The 27,363-nt window shown below is 47.2% G+C and overlaps 1 protein-coding gene and 1 pseudogene across 1 annotated transcript in view; both read right to left on the bottom strand.

Moving 5' to 3' along the window:
- Positions 1-27,363, bottom strand: part of LOC147632297 (beta-1,2-xylosyltransferase RCN11-like) — a 92,048-nt gene that overhangs the window by 28,474 nt on the left and 36,211 nt on the right. Inside the window, exon 2 of the mRNA XM_086807106.1 lies at positions 7,478-7,627. Coding sequence (XP_086663232.1) covers positions 7,478-7,627 — 150 coding nt within the window. The remainder of the gene's footprint in view (positions 1-7,477; positions 7,628-27,363) is intronic.
- On the bottom strand, positions 20,360-26,980 carry LOC147632298 (uncharacterized; annotated as a pseudogene).

Raw genomic sequence — 27,363 nt, 5'->3', positions numbered from 1 at the left:
GCAAGGACGGTCCCTTAGTCATAAACGCTACACTGGGAGACCTTTGGTATTGCATTATCCATCCAGGTTCTTTTTTGGAGACAATCGGGAGATCCAACCGGGAGAGACACATATCCATGTTCTGGTTCCTCAAGCACTGTAGACTCCTCCCCTCCCAACCTTCCCTCACATTCAAGCTTGAAGCTCCATAGGTTGTAAGTGTAAAAAATAAAAACCGTATTTTATCGTACGGTATCCGAAAATTTCATATTGTACCAAAAATTCCCGTACGGTATCGTATCGTACGGTATCGTATTTTCGTACCGTGACAACCATGTCCACTGTGTTGGCCCCATGTCTGTGTGGAAAGCAAGTAAAGCCACTGGCAAGTGGATACCTCTCTAGGCCATTTAAAATGGCCAGCCCATGTGCAGTCCCCATCTCCAAGAGGTATCTCCCATACTCAGTGCACTCCACCTCATCCTGTGATCTCCGGGTCAAACACATCTCCTCCACATCTCTCTCTCTCAACATCTCCTCCGAAGTGTCAAAGAAGGAGGTCTGGTACTAAGCCGTTCAAGCATTAAAGTCCCCAAGTATGATAACATCTCCCTCCCTGGAGAACTCCCATACGTCCTCATCTAGAATCATATATGGAGATTGCCCCTTGGGCGCTGCATAATGAGATGTGCTAGGTGGAAAGTAACATATAGCAATGTATAGGGGTCTACCCTCATCTGCCCTCACTCTGACCCACATGTACCTCGCGCTCTCATCACGGCGCATAACATGGATGAGTGACTGAAGCTCCTCTCTAAAAAGAACTCACTCCTCCAGATCCGCGACCACCATGCTTCGAACGGGCCTCCTATCTACAAGTCGTCTCCCATCTGTATCCTGCCACTCTCGGTAATGTGCTGCCTGGGCCTGATGTGTCTCCGAGTAGAAGATGATGTCCCTATCTCTGAAGCTGTCCTCAAAGGCCCCCACATCCAGTCTCAATGCTCCGTTGCAGTTCCATACTGCAAGTCTCAGACTGGTCCCATAGGTCTCGCACCATCAAGTGGTACGTCTCTCTAGTATCACCACTCTGCCTCCTCTGTAAAATGCTAGCTTCCCTTTTTCTCTGGCTGCCCTAATCTCCAGCATGCACTCCCTCATATGTGCTAGCTGTGCCAAGGTAAGGTCATCTCCTAAAGAGATGTCCGTTTTCTTAAGGGCGGAGCGCTTGGCCAAGAAATCCTTCTTGGCCTCCAAGGTGGGAAAGCGTAAAATGAGAGCTCTCTCCTTCGAGCTCTCTCCTCCATTCTTGTCTTTCTTGCCCACTCTCCAAGCCCCCGTGTGTGTAGGCCTCGAAATGCCCATGCGTGTGTATAAATCTTTGGCTTCCTCCTCTACATTGTCACCGTCCTTAAGACCCATGATCCACACATGAAGTTCCCTTGTCTTTCTTCTTTGTTCCTCCTCAATGGTTAGGTTGATAATCTTCGAGGTAGATGTATTTCGGCCTCCTTGTTCTTACCTTTCTTGACCACTTCTATCCATTTCTTCGTTTCATCTACTTGCTTTGCGTCTTCGTGAGCACCTCCACCCACGAGGAGGTCTCCTGGGCCTTCTTTTCTTCTCCCTCTTGAAGTGTTCTCACTTGGGCCTTGATGGTGTTCAGCTCCTCCATCATGACGGGCTGAATTTCACCTTCCTCGAGCTTATGTTGAGCACGTGCTGCTTCTATCTCCTTCTTGAGATTTGCGATCTCTGCATCTTGGGCTGCTATCCGCGCTTCAAGCTTCTTGACTTTGTCAAGAAGGCTCCGGTTGACCATATTAATTGCATTGTCTGTCTCTTTCTTGTGTTGTTGGATGGCTGCCTTGATCAGGTCTTCAATGTCGTTCCTCTCCATCTTGACTTGGGCTGAAAAAGGCTGGTTTTGGGTTAAAATTTAATTAACCCTTGGCCATAGGAAGAGCTCTGTGCGTGTCTGCAGCGCTTCCCACAGAGAGAGAGGCCAGAGGGGGCTGTTGCGAAGAGAGAGAAAGATAGGCAGCAGGGAGAGGGAAGCAGGCGGGAGAGAGAGAGAGAGAGAGAGAGAGAGAGAGAGAGAGATGGTCGAGTCCTTTTGGAGCGAGCAGAGAGAAGCGAAGAGCATGTGGGGGCGGAGTGAGAGAGGGAAGCGAAGAGAGAGAAGCGGGCGAACAGAGAGAAGCGAAGAGAGAGGGGGGGAGTTGGCGGAGGGTGGAGTCGACCAGCTCGGGGGCGCATAGCAATCGTGCAGCAATCGCGCGGTGGGCAGCGAGCAGGAGGGGAGCGGCGGCTACACGGGAGGCGGAAGGGTCAGCCGAAGCGAAGGAGGGGGGGTGAGCGAGGAGGGAGGCGGTGAAGGAGGGGAAGGCGGGAGGCAGCCGGGAAGGAGGCGAAGCGAAGGAGAGAGAAGCGAACAAAGAGAAGTGAAGAGAGAAAGAAAGAAAGATATATTAACGTCTACGAGAGGATAAAAGCCGGCCTATGAGACAAAAAATAATACAATTGTGTTCTTCCGGTCATCGGAAGAAAAGAAAGAAAAGAAAAAGTGTGCATGTGTCTGGATACAACTGTGAATCATCATGGATCGGTGGAGCCCATATACAAACAATATAAGGGGGGGTGGGGATGCGGATGGAGTGCTAAGGAGAGAGAAAGAAAGAAAGAAAGAAAGAAAGATATATTAACGTCTACGAGAGGCCAAAGTCAGCCTATGAGACAAAAAATAATACAACTGTGTTCTCCCGGTCATCGAAAGAAAAGAAAGAAAAGAAAAAGTGTGCATGTGTCTGGATACAACTGTGAATCATCATGGATCAGTGGAGCCCATATACAAACAATATAAGGGGGGGTGGGGATGTGGATGGAGTGCTAAGGCAAGATGCATCTCTATATGCTGAAGGGGTAGTACAAGCATGCTATGCAGATCTATGTCTAACTCCATTCAGTGCCATAAGAGAGAGAGAGAGAGAGCCAAAAGTGTGGTAGCCACAAAATGCAAGTCAACCCTTGCATGTGTGCCACATCCATATAATATAGAAGTACAAAATATTATATGTAGAGTGTCCTTTCACACTTGATATCCAAGGGAAAAAACCACATGGGAAAAAGTGCCCTTGGTTAAGCCCTGTTCACACATAGCACTACCATAAGTGAGCATATGCCTACAAATCCCCCCTGTAGTGGAAGTGTGAACCTGTACAAGGTAGCAGATCACTCTCTGTATGAAAGTAAGCCCAAAGCTTTGTGGAAAGCTTCAAACTTTTCTCGAGGTAAAGTCTGTGAATAGATCTGCAACATTATCCTGTGCAGGGCAGTAAGATAAACTGATCTCCCCTGCATGTAGCCTCTCTCTGACATAGCGATAATGAATCTCTATGTGCTTGGTACGTGCATGAAATAGTGGATTTCGTGCCATGGCCATAGCACTCTGGCTATCAGTGAGAATGGTGGTGGGTGTCTGCTGACACTCACGAAGATCAGCCAATAGTCTCCTCAACCATACACAATCTACTGTAGCTGTGAAGACTGCCTTGTATTCAGCCTCACAAGTAGATGTGGCAACAGTGGGTTGCTTTTTACTCAACCAAGATATGCATGAACTGCCAAGAAAAAAACAATTCCCACAAGTGGATTGCTTGGTATCATAATCACCAGCCCAATCTGAATCACTCTATGCATAAAGCTGCAAGCTACCTCCCCTGGGATAGAACAAACCAAGATCCAGGGTACCCTGAAGATAACGAAAAATGTGTTTGCCTACTTGCCAATGCTTTGTGCCTAGGCTGTGCATGAATTTGCTCAACAAAGACACCCCAAAAGATATGTCTGGCCTCGTGTTACACTAGTAAATGAGACATCCCACTGCCTGGCTGTAAATGCCGTTCAAAGGCTCTCCAATATCATGCATAGTAAGCCGTACACCTGGTTCTACTGGAGTAGAAATGGGCTTACATTCATCCATGTGAAACCTTTTTAGCAAACTTTTTATGTACTTAGTTTGCTGCATAACAATGCCATCATCTGTATGCATAAACTGTATGCCGAGATAGTAGTGTAAAGGCCCCAAATTTTCCATATCAAATTCAGCTTTCAAATCAGCTTTGAAATCTGAAATTTGTGCTTTGCTAGTACCTGTAATGAGCATGTCATCTACATACAAGATGACTATGAGAATATCGGCATCGGTTTTCTTCACATACAATGTGCTTTCAGCTTGACTATTCACATAACCTTGGCTAGTTAGATGAGTATGTATTTTATCATACCAAGCTCTTGGAGCTTGCTTTAACCCATACAATGCTTTGTGTAACCTGCATACTTTATGTTCCTCACCAAGAACTACAAAACCAATGGGCTGATTTACATATACTTCCTCCTGTAAATCCCCATTTAAGAATGCAGTTTTGATGTCCAATTGATGCACTTTCCATCCTTTATGTGCAGCCAATGCAATCACTGATCTTATTGTGGTCATTCTCGAAGTAGGAGCACAAGTCTCCTCATAATCTATTCCCTTTTTCTAGGAGTAGCCTTTAGCCACAAGTCTTGCTTTGTACCTGTCAATAGTACCATTTGACTTTGTACACCCACTTTGTTCCAATGACATGCTTGCCTTTAGGCAATTCCACAAGATCCCATGTATTGTTCTTCATGATAGAAGAGATTTCAGCTTGCATAGCTTGCAACCAATGCTCATTCTCATGTGCTTCTTCATAAGAAGAAGGCTCTTCTGAATCAAAGAGACCACCCATGGCTAATGCAGACTCCCCACGATGTATATTCAATGCATGGCTGGAACTAGCCCTTGTTCTACCTGGGAGTGGAGCTGTAAGTTTGCTTTCTTGCAAAGTTTTCAGCAACCATCTTGGCACTGACTTGGCTGTGTCTATGGCTGTTTGCTCTTCCCTGACAAGTTCTTCCACTTCTAATGGCTGGCTGTTCCACATGTTCTACATGAGGATTTTCTTGTGTAGGGGCTGGCTGATCTGAATCCCCCCTAATTGCAATGGGTAATAGTCCATCAAACATGTCCTATATGCCTGTATCATTACTTTTATACAAGTTGTATATGGGCTGTTCTGAATTTTCAGCAAATATCACATCTCTACCGACAAAAATCCTTCGTGTAGTTGGATTATAAAGACGGTATCCTTTGCTCTCATTGCTATAGCCCACAAAAATGCATTTCATTGCTTTGTCATCTAGCTTGTTCGGAGTTGTTCTGGCACATATGCATATGCCAAACACCCAAATGTATGCATATAATCCACTGTTGGCTTTCGGCTATACCAAGCCTCAAATGGTGTTATGGTTTTCAAAGCTTTTGTTGCACACATTATAGCTTCCATCCAAAAATTGTGAGGCAACTTTTGTGCTTTCACCATGCATCTTGCCATCTCCATGAGAGATCTATTTTTCCTTTCAGCTACACCATTCTGCTGCGGTGTATAAGGGATAGTACATTGGTGTTTGATGCCCTTTTGAAGCATATAATCCTTGAATGCATTTGACATGTATTCTCCACCTCTATCTGAGCGGAGTGTTTGGACTTTACATCCACACATATTTTCAGCCATTGCTACAAAGTGTCGAAAGCATGTAAACACATCTGCTTTCGCTTTCAAGCATAGCTCCTCCTCTCTCGTTGAAGTTGCACGAGTCGTCATGGCGATGGCTACTGTGGAAGCTTTGGCAACTTCTAGTGCACGCATCGTAGCCGTAGGGGACAACTTCCGTGTGCAGCTGAGCAGGAGGCCTTTGGCCGTTAGCTGGAGGCGCTCACCTGCATCATCACAAGGCGGATCTTCTCTCGTGAAGTCTCCATTTCTGTCTTCTATCTCGTCTCTACAGAGGAACTGCGCCCTGGGAAGCAAGCTGGGCAAGAGAGGAAAACACTGTCGGTTGCAGACGTCAAGCTCTATGCTGGGGGAGGACCCAGACTGGCTTGATGACGACTACATAGTGCTAGGCGTGGCCCATTGCTTTGAGCAGGAGGAGGGGGGGAAGCTCAAGGACGTCTTTCCGGTGGAACCCGTGTCGGGCAAGCTCCCTGGAGTGTATGGAGAACAGCGGGGCCACCTGCTACCTCCACGTGACCGCCACCACGCTGGGGACCTCTCTCAAGATGGACGTCTCGCTGCTGCCGCTGGAGTTTTCCGACTCCCGATTCTGTGACGATTTTGACTTCCGTATTAAATGTGCCTCTCGAACCTGGCTCTGATACCAATTGTTGGTGTTGGACTCACACACTCACACACACAAACCTGCACATTAGGGTTAGGTGCAGGATAGAGAAAGCTCACACAGAAATGAGAGAGAGAGAGCCAAAAGTGTGGTAGCCACAAAATGCAAGTCAACCCTTGCATGTGTGCCACATCCATATAATATAGAAGTACAAAATATTATATGTAGAGTGTCCTTTCACACTTGATATCCAAGGGGAAAAACCACATGGGAAAAAGTGCCCTTGGTTAAGCCCTGTTCACACATAGCACTACCATAAGTGAGCATATGCCTACAGATCTGCATGATATACGGCCATCTGCAGAATTGTTGTACGGCTGTGTATGATGGGCTGCTATACAGATGTGTAAAGCTGCTGCTGGAATGCCAAAGATGGAGGGGTGTGTGTGCTGAAAACCCAGTTCACTCTGGCTGTGGGCTAGGAGTAGTGCAATATAAACTCACTCACACTAGAAGAGGGCGGAGAACAAAGCTCCCGGTATTTAGTATCGTTTGTTTGAGTGCTACACAGAATCTCAGAATCTGAGGACATACGACACTGTTCCGCTGCTGTAAATATCTTAGCATAAAATGCCTGCATCATCTTTGCTTTTGATTAAGTGAATAAATGAGATCTTGCGAACATGTTACAAAGAGCTAGTGAGGAAAAGACCGCTCAAGAATAATATGGGCTGCCCTTTTTGTAGGGAGATATGCCCCTATTTCTAGTCCGTGATCTATCTGATCCAACAGCCAGAAAAATGACCAAGTATGGTGTTTTTGGCTGCCCAATACAAACACCTTGCCTGTCCATGCCCGTTCGCGCACTTCAGCAGCCTGCCTCCCTTCATCTACACCCCCATGGCATGCTGAAAATTGCTGGCAATTAAGCACTCGATATGCTGTTCTTCATCCAGATCCTTTGGTATTCATCTGCTTGGCTTGCTCTGTTTGTACCCTCCCACACCCCCCCCCCCCAAAAAAAAAAAACAACTGTCTTTGGCCAATACTGTCAGGGTGAGTTCATATAGCTGGCAATTGATTTCAAGAAAACATTCATGCCAATAAAAGACATCTTCATTCTAGGATTATTCACCGTGCTGTGTATCACAGAAGAGCACCTCTAACATTTTATTTGAGCTATCATAAGCCAGTGACTAAAATAGGTAAAACCATGCAATCAATTTGCCGGCCGAAGTTAGTTAAACCTTGAACTGAATCTAACTTGCAAAAGAGGGACTGATATGTTAAGTACCTGACAATGTCCATCCACAAAAACCACATTTGGAGAGTGTGGCAAGTCCAGTACCCGAGATGCAACATAAGCGCTATACCAATCAGTGGCAGTGTGGTAGAGGTTTGCATACTCAAAACGTGTGACAATTAATGTTGACTCTGTAACTTCCTGCAAGTTTAAGCATATTAATAAGACAAGACGAGATCAATCCCACACAGCAATAGAAAAGGGAGAAAGGAGAAAAAATCAAAGACAGAAAAGCAGCTCACTAACACCACCAGTTGTGTAGGAAATGTTTACAAAAGTAAGCAAAGACCAATGCATTAAATTGCTGCTAGGTGGACTTTGTTCCAACAGATTGTCCCTAAACAAGATTTGGAAATCCCTACAACAGCCCGTCCAACAGCCCGTCCAACAGCCCGTCCAAGAACCCAAGGACCAGCCAGGGCTAAGCTGTGTGAAAATGGAGGTTTTGGAGCTTTAGTAAATGATGATTTCCCCATTTGCAGCCCCCTACAGCAGACTGACCTTGTAAAATCCTTCCAATCTACCCTAATCACAGCTGAAATTAAGGTTCATACAAAACCAAATCATGCGGCAGGACGCTCTCACCTCCCAACCACAATCAGCATCCACCGATCACCCCCGAGCCAAGGCTAGGGCTCCAACACATTCCCACAGGCCCAAGTCTAACTCAAGCGTCCCATACCACTGAGGCCTACCCAAAGGCCCTCGACACACCAACCTATGTACTCGCCATGTGCATGGCATGAGCATGTCTCCTCTCGTGCTCCAAGCCATACCTTCAGTCGTGCATCTGCACAATCGTATATCATAATAATCCAGGCCCTCACTTATATAGTGATAGTTGCACCCATAACTGTTGGCGTACGGTTGTGTGATACAGTACAGTACGATGTTGTACGAGAATTTACCATACCGTATGAAATTTTGGAATACGATACGGTAAAGTACGGTTTTTACTTATAGATTTATAGAAGCCAAATTTTCATTAAAAACAAGTTACAAACAAAAGTACAAAGCATAGTGCTAAGGGCCGCTAGACCGTCGGTGCAATGCGCACTAGGCGCAAGTACAAAAAAGTGAGTACAAGAAAATGGATAAGAAGGTGGAGGCTAGAATCTAAATCCTAGGACCTAGATGGAGAAGGCATCACTATCAGAGCCCTCGCCAAAGTCGCTATTGCTAAGAAGGTTGCTTTGCAAGTGCCAAGGCCCAAGAGAGGAGAGCTTGAGAGCTTGAAACTTGTGATGGAGATAAGGTTAGAGGAGAGCTTTTTAAAGGGAGGCCAAAGAATCCAAGGGCCTGCAAAGACACAAAGAGAGGGAGATAGTTGAGGAGAAGCCTTTGCTTCTTGTTGCCCTAACTAAGGAAGGTCCCTCACCTCTGTTAGTAGTCATCTCCTGTCTGTACCATAGTACTCAATGAGGGCCTCTGTTGTGGGTGTGCCCACCCAGAAGTTCTCTCCATTTTTTCCATGTTTTTGGTCGTGGGGGCTATCTTGTGCTGGTCAACTGCTGATTTTGCCTGGCCGATTGATTTTTTCCTGGCCGACTGGTTATTTGCTGGCCGAGTGGCTATTTCCCAGTCGTTGACATGTGTGGCTGTTGTCGGCTGTTTTAGGGCAAGCCGAGTAGCACTCTAGGGTGGTATAAATACCACCCTTGCCCCCCACGCTCTCATTGTACCGGATCTTGTGTATATAGCAGAGGTTATGCTACCCTTCTACAGGCAAAGTTTCACCACCATTGGACGCCAGATGAAGGCGGGGCGATGTGTTTCCACCCACTATTTCTCTCTCTCTACACTTCTTCTTTTCGTTTCTCGCAGCAGTTGTCTTGTTTTCCGTTGTGCATTCTGACATGGTATCAGAGCCCCATGTGGCTTGAAGCTTGGAGACAGTGGGAGCTTGAGGGTTTGCTGTTTTTTGGTGCTGATTGGAGATTTCTTGGGCTATTCGGGACTTGGAGAACGGGTAGAAGGCGGCCATCGCTATTGGACAGCCACCTTGCATAGTGTTTTGCAGCCTCCTCTTCATTTTTTTTCCCACCCATCCTCCCTTCACAAGACCTTGTGGACCCTTGAGATGGCAGATTTACTTGAGATGGCTGAGAAGCATGTGAAGATCCCCACTCTCTCCACATTCCCGCTGGATCGACAGTTGGACGGGACCAACTATGGCATCTGGAAGGTAATGATGGAGTCTATCTTGGAGTCTTATGACTTGGCTGATTTCATTGTGCTTGATGTTCCACGGCCAGAGTTGGAGGACGGGGAGCTTTTACCCTCTACTAGGAAAGAACGGGAGGCTCACACACAGTTATGGGATCGTGTCAATGCCCGTGTGTGTTCTTTCATCTTCCTTAATTGCACACCCGAAGTGATTAATCATATCAAACACATGGCGTTGGCCAAAGGGATTTGGTAGCACTTGGCTTCTCTGTATAACAAGGTATCACCCATGAAGCGGATTTCCTTGGAAGTGCAGATGCAAGTGATGAATCTTGCAAAGTCTTTGACGGTGCCGGAGAACATCAACAAGCTCCAAGCTCTTGTGCAAGAGGTTCTTCAAGCTAGGAAGGAGATATCTTCAAAGGACATGGCCATCACTTTGCTGTCTCATCTGACCACTCAGTACTCAGCTTTCTATTCCTCTTTGATCACCGGTGGGAGGAGCTTGTGCCTATGGTCTTGGACTAGGAAGAGCGTTTTACGAACCCTCCATAGGGCGGACGTTCTAAGACCTTGACTGGCCAGAGATCGAAAGGCCGCAACAAGGGCAAAGGGAAGTCTTCACAGGAGAAGTCTTATGTGAAGGAGCCTGACTTGGATCGTGACGCTGTGAAGGAAGACCGTAACCATTGTGGTGAGAAAGGTTACTATTGGAGGAAATATCCTCAGCGGAGCATCCAAAAAGATGCAGATTCCTCAGCAGTAACCGTGAAGGCTCCAGCTTTTGTGCACTTTGAGATTATGGACACCAACGTTTCATCTTCTTCGACAAGGAAGGAGGTTGGGATACTTGGGACCGGATTCTAGACAATGGTGCTTCCAGGCACATGATTCCTTCCCGAGAGTTATTACAAGATCTTCGAAGGCACGCAGGTCACATCCTGATTGGTGACAAGTCTACTATTCTTATTCACAGTGAGAGCAGGTTAGAGATCGTTCCCAATGGCAGAGGGGGGAAGCATTCCTCCCAGGTTCTTTATGTCCCATCCCTTGGTTTTCATCCGTTGTCAGTGCATGAGGTTTGCAAGACTGGTGTACGGGTGGAGTTTGATGAGCATTTTGTTGCTCTCCAGGACAAAGCAACAGGCCAGGCTGTATGGGAAGGCGGAGTGGAGAATGGGATTTACAAACTCTCAGCACTCTCTCTTACAGGTTCTCAGTTAGGTGATTTGTGGCAGTTTCGTCATGACCACTTGAATGTGGATGCGCTACGGCGGCGGGCTTTCGGGGACTAGATGGTGGATGGCTTGCCAGATGTTGGCAGCAGGCAAGGACATTCTAGTTCTTGTGTTCATCAGTCAGAGTAGCCTTTACAGGTGAACTACGCTTTCATGTCTCATATCATTCAGGACAAAGATCCTATTGCAGTTGAGGAAGCTCTTGCCCAGGACAGTTGGAGGATAGCCATGCAAGTGGCAGATGGTGACTTGCAAGAGGAGGTGTATGATGAGCAACCTCTAGGCTTTGTGTTTCCGGGATCAAAGGGGTTGGTTTACAGGTTAAGGAAGGCCTTGTATGGTCTTTAACACGTTCCCACAACTTGGCATACCAAAGTTCCAGTTGATGATCCTTGTGAGCAGGTTGATGCCTCTTTGTTTCGGAAGCTTGTTGGTTCATTGATTTGGTTGTTGAACACCAGATTTGACTTGAGCTTTCCAAAGGGGTTGTTGAGCTCATTCATGCAGACGCCTTTGAAGATCATTGGGACGCAAGGTTGCGGATCTTGCGGTATCTGCAAAGTATGAAGGATCTTGGACTCTTCTATGACACTAGAGGGGGAACGATGGATGGAGTCAAACTCCAAGGTTGGAGTGACTCACATTGGGGAGGAGATCTACATCAAGCTACGGATTTATCCTTGGCTTAGGAGCTATTTCATGGAGCCACAACAGGCAGCCAACTTTTGCCTTGTCTTCTACAGAGGCAAAGTACCGGGTTGCTTGCGGTGTTGCATGCAAGGTGGTAAGGTTGCAGAGGTTACTTGGCGAGATTGGGTTTCCACAGGCGGAACCCACGGTCATCCAGAGTCACTTTGTTCGTGAGAAGTTTTTTGCTCATGACATCTTGCTAGAGTTTTGTTCGACGAAGGACAATGCGGCGGACCTCTTCACAAAGTCTCTACCTCAGGCGATGCTCCTGCAGCACTGCAACTAACTGGGGTTGGTTTCACATCCAGGAGCTGAGAGGGGGTGTTAGCAGTCATCTCTTGTATGTACCATAGTACTCATTGAGAGCCTCTGTTGTGGGTGTGCCTGCCACGGAGTTCTCTCCATTTTTCCATTTTTTTTCTCCCTGTTTTTGGTCGTGGGGACTTTTTTGTTGGGTGTTGGACTCACACACTCACACACACAAACCTGCACATTAGGGTTAGGTGCAGGGTAGAGAAGCTCACACACAGAAGAGAGAGAGAGAGCCAAAAGTGTGGTATCCACAAAATGCAAGTCAATCCTTGCATGTGTGCCACATCCATATAATATAGAAGTACAAAATATTATATGTTAGGAGTGTCCTTTCACACATGATGTCCAAGGGGAAAAACCACATGGGAAAAAGTGCCCTTGGTTAATCCCTATTCACACATAGCACTACCATAAGTGATCATATGACCTACAAATCCCCCTTGTAGTGGAAGTGTGAACCTGTACAAGGTAGCAGATCACTCTCTGTATGAGACTAAGCCCAAAGCTTTGCGAAAAGCTTCAAACTTTTCTCGAGGTAAAGCCTTTGTGAATAGATCTGCAACATTATCCTGTGTAGGGCAATAAGATAAACTGATCTCCCCTGCATGTAAGCCTCTCTCTGACATAGTGATAATGAATCTCTATGTGCTTGGTACATGTATGAAATACTGGATTTCGTGCCACGGCCATAGCACTCTGGCTATCAGTGAGACTAGTGGATTTCGTGCCACGGCCATAGCACTCTGGCTATCAGTGAGAATGGTGGTGGGTGTCTGCTGACACTCACGAAGATCAGCCAATAGTCTCCTCAACCATACACAATCTACTGTAGCTGTAAAGACTGCCCTGTACTCAGCCTCACATGTAGATGTAGCAACAGTGGGTTGCTTTTTACTCAACCAAGATATGCATGAACTGCCAAGAAAAAAACAATTCCCACTGGTGGATTGCCTGGTATCATAATCACCAGCCCAATCTGAAGCGTTGTATGCATAAAGCTGCAAGCTGCCCCCCCCGGGGATAGAACAAACCAAGATCTAGGGTACCCTTAAGATAACGAAAAATGCGTTTGACTGCTTGCCAATGCTTTGTGCTTGGGCTGTGCATGAATTTGCTCAACAAAGACACCCCAAAACATATGTCTGGCCTTGTGTTACACAAGTAAATGAGGAATCCCACTGCCTGGCTGTAAATGCCGGCCTCAAAAGGCCCTCCAATATCATGCATAGTGAGCCGTACACCTGGTTCTACCGGAGTAGAAATGGGCTTACATTCATCCATGTGAAACCTTTTTAGCCAACTTTTTATGTACTTAGTTTGCTGCATAACAATGCCATCATCTGTATGCATAAACTGTATGCCGAGATAGTAGTGTAAAGGCCCCAAATCTAACATATCAAATTCAGCTTTCAAATCAGCTTTGAAATCTGAAATTTGTGCTTTGCTAGTACCTGTAATGAGCATGTCATCTACATACAAGATGACCATTAGAATATCGGCATCGGTTTTCTTCACATACAATGTGCTTTCAGCTGGACTATTTTCATAACCTTGGCTGGTTAGATAAGCATGTATCTTATCATACCAAGCTCTTGAAGCTTGCTTTAACCCATACAATGCTTTGTGTAACCTGCATACTTTATGTTCCACACCAGGAACTACAAAACCAATGGGCTGATTTACATATACTTCCTCCTGTAAATCCCCATTTAAGAATGCAGTTTTGATGTCCAATTGATGCACTTTCCATCCTTTATGTGCAGCCAATGCAATCACTGATCTTATTGTGGTCATTCTCGAAGTAGGAGCACAAGTCTCCTCATATTCTATTCCCGGTCTTGCTTTGTACCTGTCAATAGTACCATTAGATTTTCTTTTGACTTTGTACACCCACTTTGTTCCAATGACATGCTTGCCTTTAGGCAATTCCACAAGATCCCATGTATTGTTCTTCATGATAGAAGAAATTTCAGCTTGCATAGCTTGCAACCAATGCTCATTCTCATGTGCTTCTTCATAAGAAGAAGGCTCTTCTGAATCAATGTAACATGCGGAAGCTCTGGGTAGTCTTCTTTCAGCCCTAAACACTCTTGGAAACCTTCTGATGCAAAACGCACCATCTGATGCAAAAACGCAGGTAGAGAGAGAGTAGAGAGAGAGTGTGAGAAGTGCTGGAATTTCAGTATATCTATTGTACAAAAAGGGTACATGTCTTTGCAGCCCTTGGCTGCCCTCTTGAAAAGGTGATAACACACCCAAAACTTGCTCTAGACTAGGATCCTAATGACTCTCACCCCTAGTGGGTGGAATGACTAAACCTTGAGCATGAGAGCCCTTTTTATAGGGGATTTTTGACACTTTATGCTGGCCGACTGCTGGTCGGCCAGTTCCATGTCCAACAAATCCCTTTTTGCCCGACTGCTGCTGGTCCTTGTCTTTGATGCGCATGCTGCCCACCATTCCTGCTGATGTCAGCCGACAGCCAACATCCTCCTTTCCTTGCAGCCGACAGCTCTAGTCTGGGTTCATGTGCTTCAGCCGACTGCTTCCCTCCATGATCCCACTTGTCCTGCTCCATGCTCACCTCAGATGCTACACCTGAAGCTTCTATATTCTGGCTCTACTGGTTCATAGTCTTTTTCTGCTTGCCTCTTCTGGATCTAGCCCTGGAAATGTCCATGGCATCTGTGATGCACATGACATCCCCCTCTGCTAAACTTGATGACGGGAATCCAACCTGCTCTTGGATGACTGTCATCATCCCAATCCTGTTCCGAAGTCCCTCTGTCATCATCCATCCCTGGCAAACCTTTTTTCTCTGAAAATCCGTTCTGTTCTCCAAACCACACTGTCTCTGATGAAGATCTATGCATCTGGTCTTCCTCTAGTCCACAATCCATTCCTGCCCTGACTTTGAACACCGTCTTGGTCTTCGTTCCTGGAACTGAGTCTGGCACTCTCACATCACCCTTGGAGGATCAACCTCCCTTGGGACCGTTCCCTTAGAACCCATCTGGCTCACGGAACTGCCATCCCCATCTGGCACTGTGGAACACCACCAACAAACCTCCTGGGAGTTCTTCCCGATCTGTGTTCCCGCCTTGGGCTTCGAATCCGTGTACTTTCCTGTACCTTGGACCTATACACCATCATATGGGACTGAATCAGTGTTTAGCTTTGCTGAGCCTGATGCTCTAATACCAATGTAACATGCGGAAGCTCTGGGTAGTCTTCTTTCAGCCCTAAACACTCTTGGAAACCTTCTGATGCAAAAACGCACCATCTGATGCAAAAACGCAGGTAGAGAGAGAGTAGAGAGAGAGAGTGAGAAGTGCTGGAATTTCAGTATATCTATTGTACAAAAAGGGTACATGTCTTTGCAGCCCTTGGCTGCCCTCTTGAAAAGGTGATAACACACCCAAAACTTGCTCTAGACTAGGATCCTAATGACTCTCACCCCTAGTGGGTGGAATGACTAAACCTTGAGCATGAGAGCCCTTTTTATAGGGGATTTTTGACACTTTATGCTGGCCGACTGCTGGTCGGCCAGTTCCATGTCCAACAAATCCCTTTTTGCCCGACTGCTGCTGGTCCTTGTCTTTGATGCGCATGCTGCCCACCATTCCTGCTGATGTCAGCCGACAGCCAACATCCTCCTTTCCTTGCAGCCGACAGCCCTAGTCTGGGTTCATGTGCTTCAGCCGACTGCTTCCCTCCATGATCCCACTTGTCCTGCTCCATGCTCACCTCAGATGCTACACCTGAAGCTTCTATATTCTGGCTCTACTGGTTCATAGTCTTTTTCTGCTTGCCTCTTCTGGATCTAGCCCTGGAAATGTCCATGGCATCTGTGATGCACATGACAATCAAAGAGACCACCCATTGCTAATGCAGACTCCCCACGATGTATATTCAAAGCATGGCTGGAACTAGCCCTTGTTCTACCTGTGAGTGGAGCTGCAAGTTTGCTTTCTTGCAAAGTTTTAAGCAACCATCTTGGCACTGACTTGGCTGTGTCTATGGCTGTTTGCTCTTCCCTGACAAGATCTTCCACTTCTTCCATAGAAGGGGGCTGAATGGCTGGCTGTTCCGCATGTTCTACATGAGGATTTTCTTGTGTAGGGGCTGGCTGATCTGAATTTCCCCTAATTGCAATGGGTAAAAGTCCATCAAACATGTCCTGTATGCTTGTATCATTGCTTTTATACAAGCTATACATGGGCTGTGCTGAATTTTCAGCAAATACCACATCTCTACTGACAAAACTCCTTCGTGAGGAAAAATAAGGAATATTGCAGCATGACTACACCCCTTTTCCGACGACGGAACATGCGGGCTTTGTTTATTCGTATTTCAGAAAACAACTTCCCTTTCCCCTTAAAGGTAGGCATAAGAAGCGCTCTGCTGGCCAGAGGGTAGTTGGATTATAAAGACGGTATCCTTTGCTCTCATTGTTGTAGCCCACAAAAATGCATTTAATTGCTTTGTCATCTAGCTTTGTTTGGAGTTGTTCTGGCACATATGCATATGCCAAACACCCAAATGTACGCATATAATCCACTGTTGGCTTTCGGCTATACCAAGCCTCAAATGGTGTTATGGTTTTCAAAGCTTTTCTTGGACACCTGTTCAACACATGAGCTACAGAGATTATAGCTTCCATCCAAAATTTGTGAGGCAACTTTTGTGCTTTCACCATGCATCTTGCCATCTCCATGAGAGATCTATTTTTCCTTTCACCTACACCATTCTGCTGCGGTGTATAAGGCACGGTACATTGGTGTTTGATGCCCTTTTGAAGCATATAATCCTTGAATGCATTTGACATGTATTCTCCACCTCTATCTGAGCGGAGTGTTTGGACTTTACATCCACACATATTTTCAGCCATTGCTACAAAGTGTCGAAAGCATATAAACACATCTGCTTTCGCTTTCAAGGGGTAAGCCCAAGCAAACCTGGAGTAGTCATCAATGAATGTGACGAAGTAAAGATGCCCCCCTATGGATGGTGTCCGCATTGGACCACATACATCACTATGTATGAGCTGTAATTTACTTTCAGCTCTAACAGCTCCATCTTTGGGGAATGGTGCATCTTTCCCAAAATACACCCCTCACATACATGTCTTGGTGCAGACTCAAGAGGCGGCATATTATCAACCATATGATGCTTCTGCAGAAGCATCAAACTCTGAAAATTTACATGCCCAAAACGAGCATGCCATAGCTCTGCATCATGCATAGCAGGAGTGTGGGTAGCCACTGTATTTGCATCATAAGTGCGCTTGTCATAGCTGTCCAGCTTATACAAGCCTTTGTATCGTGTTCCAGAAGTGACTATTTCATAACCCTTTGATGGGTCTTTTACGAAACACTTCCCGTCTTCAAATTCAACCTTTATACCTTGGTCGTTTATGGCCGAGACAGGGTGCAGATTTTTCTTTATCCCTGGAACATACAATACATTTTTCATACATATATTGGCACCATTGGTTGCAATAAGTATGACATTACCAATTCCCTTTACTGGATATGTGGTATGATCTGTACATGATACAGTGCGGCCATTTGAAGCATAAACCAAGTGCTGAAATACATCTTTGCATGAAGTGATGTGGCTCGAAGCACCACTATCAAAATACCATGATGCATTCTGTCTGTCAGATGCAATGCAAGACATATCAGTGTTTGAAGCACTTGGTGTGTCACTAGTGCATGTGACCAAAAAAGTGTACTCTTCCTGGATTACATTAGCTGATTGCTGTGCTTTGTCATCAGAAGAGTCTGCTACTGCATTGCCTGCTTCTTTCCTTTTCTCTTTTGCAATCCGCTTTCTACATTCACTGATGTAGTGTCCAGGCTTATGGCAGTAGTGACATTTGCCCTTCTTTTTGGGCTTGTTTGCATCCCCTTTGTCAGACTTTTCACCACCAGAAGAGGGCTGTCCATGACCAGCCTTGCTAGACTGTTGTCCCCCATGCCTAAAGCTCTTTGCTTTACCCTTATCCTTGGCTGTAAATGCCTTGTCTCCACCACGGTTGCTCGATAAGTTTGCTCTTGTTTGCTCTTCCTGCAAGAGTAAACCCACGAACTCTTCAAAAGTGACGGGATCACCACCTCCTCTCAGTGAGAGGTTGAGAGAGGTGTGAAAGCCCAAGTAGGAAGGCGGTAAAGAATGAAGAGTGTTGGTGACCATCTGTCTGTCTGGGATAACCTCATCAATGTTGAGCAATTGTTCCTACAAATCCTTCACTTTGGTGAGATGATCTGCCATGGAGTCACCCTCATCCATAGAAAGAAGATCCAATTGCCTCTTCAAGTAGGCAACTCTTGCCTCGTTGCGTACCTGATACATTGCTTCCAATGTGTCCCATGCAAGCTTCGATGTCTTGCATGAACGAATCTGCGGAATAATAGTCCTTTTCACTGAAAGGGCTATCAATGACATGGCTTGTTTGTAGCATTCTAAATTTCTATGCCATGTCAACAAAATATATCTGCAAGCAAACCAAGCACCAATGTGCACTGCCAGGTAACCAAATGTCCTGTGCAAATGTATGCCTGCAAATCAAAGCAAGTGTAAACCTGCACCAAATTGTCCAATTACACACAATGTGTATACATACGCGACAAATCGCAGCTGTAATGCCCAATTACATGCTCCAATCTGAAAATCCCCAATTTTTATGCACTCCAATCGCTTCAATGTGCATCTAATTGGCCAATTTTCACAAAAGCCCCAAATTTCTGCAAGTGAAAGAGGTTCAATTTGCTGATTTTGACCTCAATTTCGAAAACCCCCAAATTGCAATTTTCAATTTTGCCTCAAATTGAGAAATCCCCCAAAATTGCACCTGCAATTTTTCTTTGAATTTGACTTGCACAGAAGTGTCTGCAAAATCTGCATATGACCTGCATTGGAATGGCTGCAAATTTTGTATTTGTGTTTGACCAAAAAATTGTACAGAGAATACCTTTGGCAGCACGTGTGAGGAAATAGGTGCTAGGCGGGGAGCACACAGTCGAGAAGCTTGCAGCTGTTGTCGAGGAGCACAGAGCACAGAGCACATAGCAACATACGGGGCTCAGGCACCACTTGGAGCTGCAGGCGGGTGCATGCACGTGCAAGCCAGATGGAGGCGTGCAAAGTGTCGAGGAGCTGCAGGTGTCGAGGTGGGCATACACAGCTGACGAGGCACGCTGAGGTGCGCTGACGAGCTGCTTGAGGCGGAGAGCAAGCGCTAGCGCGCGTAGCTGCAGCAGGACCCGACGGCCTGGAGTCGTGCACGGCGCTGGAGAGCGTAGACGGGAGTTGGAGGGAGCCAGCAGGCTGTCGGCAGGTGTCGGGCGCTCAGGTCGGAGGGTGCGAACAGCAGACGGAGGCGGCGCTGGGCGAGCGCCGGACGGGTCGATGGCCGGAAGCCGTGGGAACGGAGCAGCGACAGAAGCCGTCGAACTGGAGGCGATGCTGGGCAGCCGGAACGGAACACCGATGTACGGAGGCGCTGATGGGCGGAACGGAGCGGAGAGGGCGGCCTGAACAGAGGAGCGACGGAGGGGCGATGCCCAACGGCAGGTGCCTCTGGGCGGCAGCTAGAGAGGGAAGAGCCGCCCGTGAGCTGAGCAGCGGTGGTGGGCTCCCCACTAGTGCCGCCCGTTTCTGGTGGCCGGACGGTGGAGCAGCGACGGAAGCAGACGTTCCGGCGACGAAGACACAGTCTGTCGACGGAAATTTGCAGTCCGTTGACGGAAAAGCACAAGCGACAGACGGAATGGCAGTTTTCGACAGAATTTCGACGACGGAATTCCATAGTCAGCGGCAGTTTTTCCTGGGGCAAAAATCCACAGGCAGCTCCCAACTCTGATACCAATTGTTGGGCGTTGGACTCACACACACACACACAAACCTGCACATTAGGGTTAGTTGCAGGGTAGAGAAGCTCACACACAGAAGAGAGAGAGAGAGAGAGAGAGCCAAAAGTGTGGTATCCACAAAATGCAAGTCAACCCTTGCATGTGTGCCACATCCATATAATATAGAAGTACAAAATATTATATGAGTGTCCTTTCACACTTGATGTCCAAGGGAAAAAACCACGGGAAAAAGTGTCCTTGGTTAAGCCCTGTTCACACATAGCACTACCATAAGTGTATGCCTACATTTCTTGTGCTGGCTGACTGCTGATTTTGTCCTCACAGATTGGTTATTTGCTGGCAGACTGGCTATTTCCCAGTCGTGGACATGTGTGGCTGTTGTCGGCTGTTTTAGGGCTGGCCGACCAACTGTGTAGGGTGGTATAAATACCACCCTTTCCCCCCACACTCTCATTGTACTGGATCTTGTGCATATAGCAGAGTTTATACACCTTCTCTCTCTCTACACTTCTGTGTTTTGTTTCTTACAACAGTTCTCATTTTCCGCTGTGCATTCCGACAACCTCAACCCTCCAAATACGGACCAGTAATCACAAGGATAGAGAGAATAGATCCTTTGCATCCACATCAAAAGTCAACTCCACAAATCCTTGGCTACTGAGCCTAAAACGACACCAAAAGCAAGCAAGCCCCATAACAATAAAAAACAACCATAAACGACCACAAATAGCCATTTTTTCCAAAAAAGAAGATCAAAACAATAATGGTCAAAAACAAGCGGGGGGATCCATGTAGTACCGTACGATTGTGCTATACAGCGTACGACAACAACTATGATTGCACCATAAATAGCTAATTGGCTATCAACCTACTAATCTCTGATTTTGGAGGCCCCTAACCTTGCTCGATTAGGTCCCTAGATTAGTGTCCTAGTACCTAACATACTGCCGAATGAACCTGTCGTAATAAGAGCCTAATCCAAGAAAACTACGGATTTCATGTACCGAACTCAAATCGGGCCAATTCCAAATTGCATCAATTTTTATAGGATCCATCCGCACTCCGTCTTTGGACACAATATGCCCAAGATAATGTATCTCTGACAAGAAGAACTCACTCTTCTTTGCATTTATGAAGAGTTTATGCTTACGGAGTTCTTCAAAAACAATGGCCAAATGAGCTCTATGCTCTTCTTGGGTCTTCAAGAAGACTAGGATGTCATCAAAGAAGACACCTATAAATTTTCTATACCCACGGAATATGCGATCCATCATTCTATTGAATGTAGCCGGGCTTCGTAAGACCAAAAGGCATAACAAGATACTCATAAAGTCCAAATGCTATCCTGAAAGCAGTTTTGTGTACATCCTCAGGCACTACACGCACTTGATGATACCCACTCTTGAGATCAATTCGGCTAAAGTATGCCGATCCATCCAACTTGTCAAGGATGTCGTCTATGCGTGGAATCGGAAACCGATTTTTGATGGTAAGCTTATTCAAAGCTCTATAATCCACACACATACGAAAGAATCCATCCTTCTTTTGAACCAAGAGGACGGGTGAACAATATGGGGAAGAGCTTTGCTGAACCAAACCCTTCTCAAGAAGCTCATTCACCTGCTTCATGATCTCCTCTTTTTGGGATGCACTTACACGATAGGCTGGCCTATTAGGTGGTGAGCTACTCAGCACAAGATCAATGCGATGATCTTCCGGTCGTACAGGTGGCAACTCATTTGGTAACTCATCAGCAAAACAATCATTGTACTCTTGCAAGAATTTCAGCCTATCATTACTAAGAGTGTTTACATGTACATTATTTTCCTCAACATGATCTCGTACAAAAATCAAGTACGCAAAAACACTCTTTTTCATTACTTTCTTAATTTGTACATGAGATACAAGGGGAATGGTATCACCCTCTTCACCAGCATCAATTACATGCTCTCGGCCTTTATGCATGAAGGTGATCGTGTTGGTCTTGTAAGCCTTGCACGGATCAATACGTGTATGCCAAGGCTTTCCAAGCAATACATCACAGCCATTCAAAGGCGCCACAAGAAAATCCTCATGATCCACATAGCCTTGAATGTGTATTCGCAACTTGCCAAAAATAGGCATGACCTGCACTTCTCTACCAACAAAGGCAACCCCTGCTTCAATTTGAGGACCCATGTCCTCCACTTCAATACCCAAAGTAGCTGCCATCTGTGTGGATATGAAATTCTCAGATGCACAATCATCAAACATGAACAAAGTGGGCTGATCCTTGAGTTGTCCCCAAGCTTTACATACAACCCTGTCTTTGCTATCATGTGAAGTGTTGCCCTGCACATCCGGAACCATATGGACATTAGGCTTTGATGCATTTGCATTTTCATGCTGCTTCTTGTTTGGGCATGCCTTTGTAATATGCTCGGTGGTACCACAAGTAAAGCATTTCCCCTTGCTCATATATTGCTTTCTTTGCTCTGGAGTGAGACCATAGTCTCTCAGTTTGAAGGGACGCTTCTTGGTAGTGTTATTTTTAGCCTTTGGACCATTATTATCTTGGTTTTGGTCCTTTTTAGTAGGTGGTTGTCCATTATTTTTTGCAGGTTTTGGACAGCCCTCTCTTTGCCTTGAAATGAGGGTTTAGTCTTATTGGATCGACTCAATTTGAGTTCCAATTGCTCGGTGGCAATGGCGGCTGTGATTAATTGGTGTAAGGTGTGACTAGGATACATTTGTAGTCCCGCTTTGTACACGGGTTGCAATCCCGATTGAAACTTTCTCTTCCTTTCCGCCTCGAGGACATGCATAAATGGAGACACCTCCAAAAGTACTTTCCAAAACTTTTGTACATATGCATTCACTGATTCCCCCTCATTTTGCTTCACTTAATCCCACTTCATTGTTATCTCATTCAATGCATTGGGAGGCAAGAATTGAGCATAGAACCTCTCCTTGAACTCTTCCCATGATCTAACACGATTCGGTGAGAGCTTCTCCGTGAGCCACCCCTTTCATAAACATGCTTACATGCCGGAGCATGGATTTCTACGTGAAATCCTTTTTTTTTCTATGAAAAGATCCTTTCATTAGTTATAAAGAGAAAAAAGCCCAATGCGCTACAAACCCTCTCTTGCTCATAAGAAGGCAGAGCAGAGATCCAATCAAGGCAGCTAGGGAGACTCTCCCTAGGTGCAGAAAAGTACAAACAACTGAGAGGCTATATCATACAATAGGAGGGGGAAAAATCCAAACAGGTGGCCTGTAGTGCCAGGGGGGGTACCCGCGTGTAGAGTATAGAAAGAGCCGCTGCGCCAAGTGGTATGGAAGGCCTGGCGTCGCAAGATCGCTCGATCCGAGTTGCCCCGGATGCGGTCATAATGGCCTCGCAGGGTGTGAATCAACTCCTGCCTGATAGCCCGAACAGTCTCTGTTGGTGGCTCCAGTCTCCCCTCAAAGGCCCTGAAATAACAGGCTCTCCAGGTGAACCATATGGTGAGGCTGCTGAGGAGCTCCCATCGTAAATCCCTCTCTTGTGTCCAGTCGGCTGTCGAGAAATCCGGTGAAGGAACAAGGCGAGCCTGGCCCCCAATGAATCTGATGGCCTGGCTGGCCTACTCCGTCTCGTATCCCAAAGCTAGCCCTGACGAAGTCGACCAAGTAGCGGCTCCGCACGTATACATTCCCTCTGGAGAGAGGAGGGGCCAAAATGCGCAGAATCCTCAGCCAAATCTGCTACACCTGTGGACAGTCCCATAGGCAATGTCAATGTGTCTCCAATGGGTGGCCGCATCGGACGCAGGCCGACGGAAAGCCACTGTAGACAAGCTAGGTGCCAATTGCACAGCCCCTGTGGGCAACCAGCCACTGGAAAGCCGAGATCCTGCGTGCCTGTCTGCTAGCCCAGAGCCTGGGGCCGCCTCCACTCTCTGAAGTCTGCCCTCATCCTGTATCTCATAGTAGAGGCATCTACCATCCTCAGTGCAAGCTCTGACAGCAATCAGCATCTCCAACTGTGTAAAGGCTCCCATCCACCATGGGGCCGCTAGCTCAAAAGGCATGAACCACTCCTCAGTGAGAGCCTCCTGAATGTCATCCCTCATAATCAGCCCCTCTCTGAAGTGACTCAGCCTCTCCGCTTGGATCTCCTCCGGGAAACTGCAAAAGGCCTGCCAATCTCCAAAACTGCGTGCTGGGCCTGCCGCCAATGGTCCCCAGGCTAGACGAGGCCGAGAACCCAGCATATGACCCTGCTCTGTGCGTACCGCCGGATGAGCGGCTATCTGGCCCACTCCTCCTCACAAGTGGGAGGTCTCTGAGAAAGCCCCGGTCTCAGCAACTCCCAAGCCCGCAAGATACTCAAGGCAAATCTGTCCTCCCATCCTCTACTGAGGCCTGTCCTCCTTATCTCTGTGAAGATCCACTGTATCTCTGTTGCCCAAGTGCCCCCTACTGGCGGAGCTCTAGCCTGCAGCTGCTGAAAAAGAAGCTCCTTCCAAGGCTCAGCGCCTGGAAGTAGCCCCCGAACAATAAGCTTCCCCAACAAGGCTCTACTCTGATCAGCTGGATCTATAATGCCCAAGCCCCCGGGGCCAGCGGAAGAGTAATAACTGCCCAAGCAACCGTAGCCCGGGCCGACTGACCATCTCGCCCAGACCAAAGAAAGTTCCTCATAGCCTTTGTACCTAGTTGATGCAAGAGCTCGAGAAAATCCAACAAGACGTGATATACCACATAGTAGCTAAAAGCACATGATTTGTCACCACCACCCTCCCAGCCAAGGAAAGCCGAGCTGTACTCCAATATAAAAGCTTCTTTCGAATGCTCAGAAGAACCGGGGCAATCTGCTGCTCAGGTGACACATCAAGTCCAATCTGGCATCCCAGATACCGCACTGTTGTGCCAGGAGGAATCATCTAAAACCCGGGTCTGGGCTCCATGCCGGAGCGGGGACGCTACTGATCCAAAAAGCCACTGTCTTGCGCCAATTGATCAATGCTCCCGAAGCCACACCAAAAACCTGTAGAGATTGCTCTGCCCTCTGTAGATTGGCCTCCTGGCCATGCAAAAACAATCCCGTGTCATCAGCAAACTCAGAATCAAGCAAGTCCTCACCCCGGACTGGAAGCTGGAGTCCTCTCAAACCAACCTCCTCTGCTGTCAGATACATGCTCATAGCCTCTGCAAAGAAAAGAAAAAGGAACGGAGCGAGAGGGCATCCCTAACGGACTGATCTGGTCAACTCAAAACTCGGCCCCCGTCCTCCTGCCATCAACACCTGGCTACGAGCTGTGGAATATAGAGCCGCCACCCCTCGAATCTAGTCTGGCTCAAAACCCAGGCGAAGCATAGTGCCCTCCAGAAAAACCCACTCGACTCTATCGTATGCCTTCTCAAAATCGAGAAGCATAACGACCAAGTCCTCGCCGAGAAATCTAGCTCGGGCCGTCGCCTCCCAGAAGGTGAAAATGTTGTCAAGGATACTGCGCTCCTTGACAAATCCTCTCTGGGTAGCATGAATCAAATCCTCAAGCAAGGGCTGGATCCTCAAACTCAAGGCCTTGGCTAGGACCTTGTAGATAGTATTGAGGATTGTAATAGGCCTCCACTCCCGCGAATATCATCTGGCACTCCCTCCCCCTTGGGGATAAGAAAGATCAAGCCCTCTGAAAAACTATGTGGCATCACCCCAGTGTCCAAACATGCTGAAAACCCCCTACGGAGGCCTGGCCCCAAAAGGTCCCAATAGCGCATAAGAAAGGCAAGCGTCAATGCATCCTCCCCAGGGCAACTATGACGCAGGAGGGCCCTCAAAGCCTCACCAAGCTCATCCTCTGAAACGGGCTCACCCAAAGCTGTGCGCATACAATCTGTGTCCCTCCTCTGCACATGGACCCACACAGTCTGTCTACAAGCACCACGTGCCTCCGTGGCTGGCTCCGCTGAAAGTAGGTCTCTGTAGAACTCAGTGGCAATAGCTCTAATCCCCTCGGGCTCAGTGGCTAACGATCCGTCCTGCCTCCTCAGCTGGCGTACTCCTACTCGAGCATGGCGGGGTCCGGTGATCTCAAAAACCCAGTCACTCTATCACCAAGCTGAGTCCACTGAGAGGCCTGGCAATGATAGTAAAACTCGTGTCTCTGCTCCTCTGCCTCTCTAACCTCCTCGCGTGCCTGGCTCAACTGGGACGCCACCCACTCACATGTAGGCTGCTGCTCCTAAAGGCGATGGAGCGAAGCAAGGCTACGTCTCAAGCGACACTCCCGCTCTCGTGTCTCTCCCAGCCGTGTCAAGGCTGTAGCGTGCAAAAAAGAGCTGAGCTCGATGAGCCCCTGGGCACACTGGCCTGCTGCATCCAGGTCAGAGCTCTGGCTGCCATATCCTCTCAATGTCCTCAAAAAGACTGGGGTCTCTAAGTATCCTCTCTGGGATCCTCAACTGCAAGCTGGTCTCCCGTGTCCTCTCCTCAAGAGTCAAAATAACTGGTTTGAGAAAGAGGTGCCAGCAAGAATGCCAACGGAGCCACCACGCTCCCCGAACCTGTCGCCCACATAGAAGCGATCAATCCGTGATAGATTAGTCCCTCCCTGCCAGTGATCCGACCGAGAAAAACTAAGATTGTCCTGAGAACGGGAGAAAGCCTCATGCTGCTATGCATCAGTGATCCCCAGTGTCGTACAAAATCGCTCCCAAGCTACAAGCTCCGTACCGTGCACTGTAACATGACTGCCTCCCACCCTATCGGCCGGGTCCTCAAGCATGTTGAAGTCTCCCCCAACACACCAATGTGTGGTCACAGGCAATGCATCTGTAACAAGGGTCCAAAACTCTGCTCTGGCACTAGCATGATTGGGCGCATAGACATTGAGCACACCAATGTGCTCATTGTGCATCCTTAGAATAACATATTGCGCTCTACCAGACACAGTGACCCCGCGATCTACAATGGCCTGCCGCCATGCATCCGCAATGACCATACATACTCCTCCCTGCCCACCCAAGGGGCCAAAACCTACAGACCAAAAAGTGTCCCATCTACCAGGCATCACTGAACCATATCTCCGAATCCTGCTGTCACTCAAATGGTGCTCTTGCATCATTAGAATATCAATACTGCCCCCAACCAGGCATCTCTGAAGCTCCTGTCTCAAGCAACCACGATAACGTACATAGTGTGCACCGCCAAGGCCCTGTACATTCCATGAGATGATCCTCATGGATGACCTGCTGAGGTGGAGGCTGTCTCAGCCATACGGTGGGCCTTCGCAAGCTTTCCCCTATGGTTCAACTTGAGAAAGGAAGGCTGAAATTAGGGTTTTCAGCAAAAAGACCAGAAATTACAGCAAAAATGAGAGCTGTTTTGCTGAATTTCAGTCATTGGGAGTGAGTAGGAGAGTGATTAGCACTTGGAAACACTCTTGGAAGCTTGGAAAACACCCTAGCAAGTTGGGTATGGCTATGGAGAGCTTGGAAATGGAGAGAAATGGTGGAAAAACAGAGTTTTCAGCCTCCAAAAATCCTCATGAAGAGAAAACACGAATTTTCTCTTAATAAGTAAGTGAATTGGGGTCCAATCAGGTGAGAGGACATGGAGAGATGC

This window comes from Cibotium barometz, chromosome 13 (genome assembly GCF_041138505.1).
Source record: "Cibotium barometz isolate CiBa-2024 chromosome 13, ASM4113850v1, whole genome shotgun sequence".
Classification (NCBI taxonomy): Eukaryota; Viridiplantae; Streptophyta; class Polypodiopsida; order Cyatheales; family Cibotiaceae; genus Cibotium; species Cibotium barometz.
The sequence above is the reverse complement of the archived record's forward strand: the minus strand, read 5'-3'. Positions and strand labels throughout refer to the sequence as shown.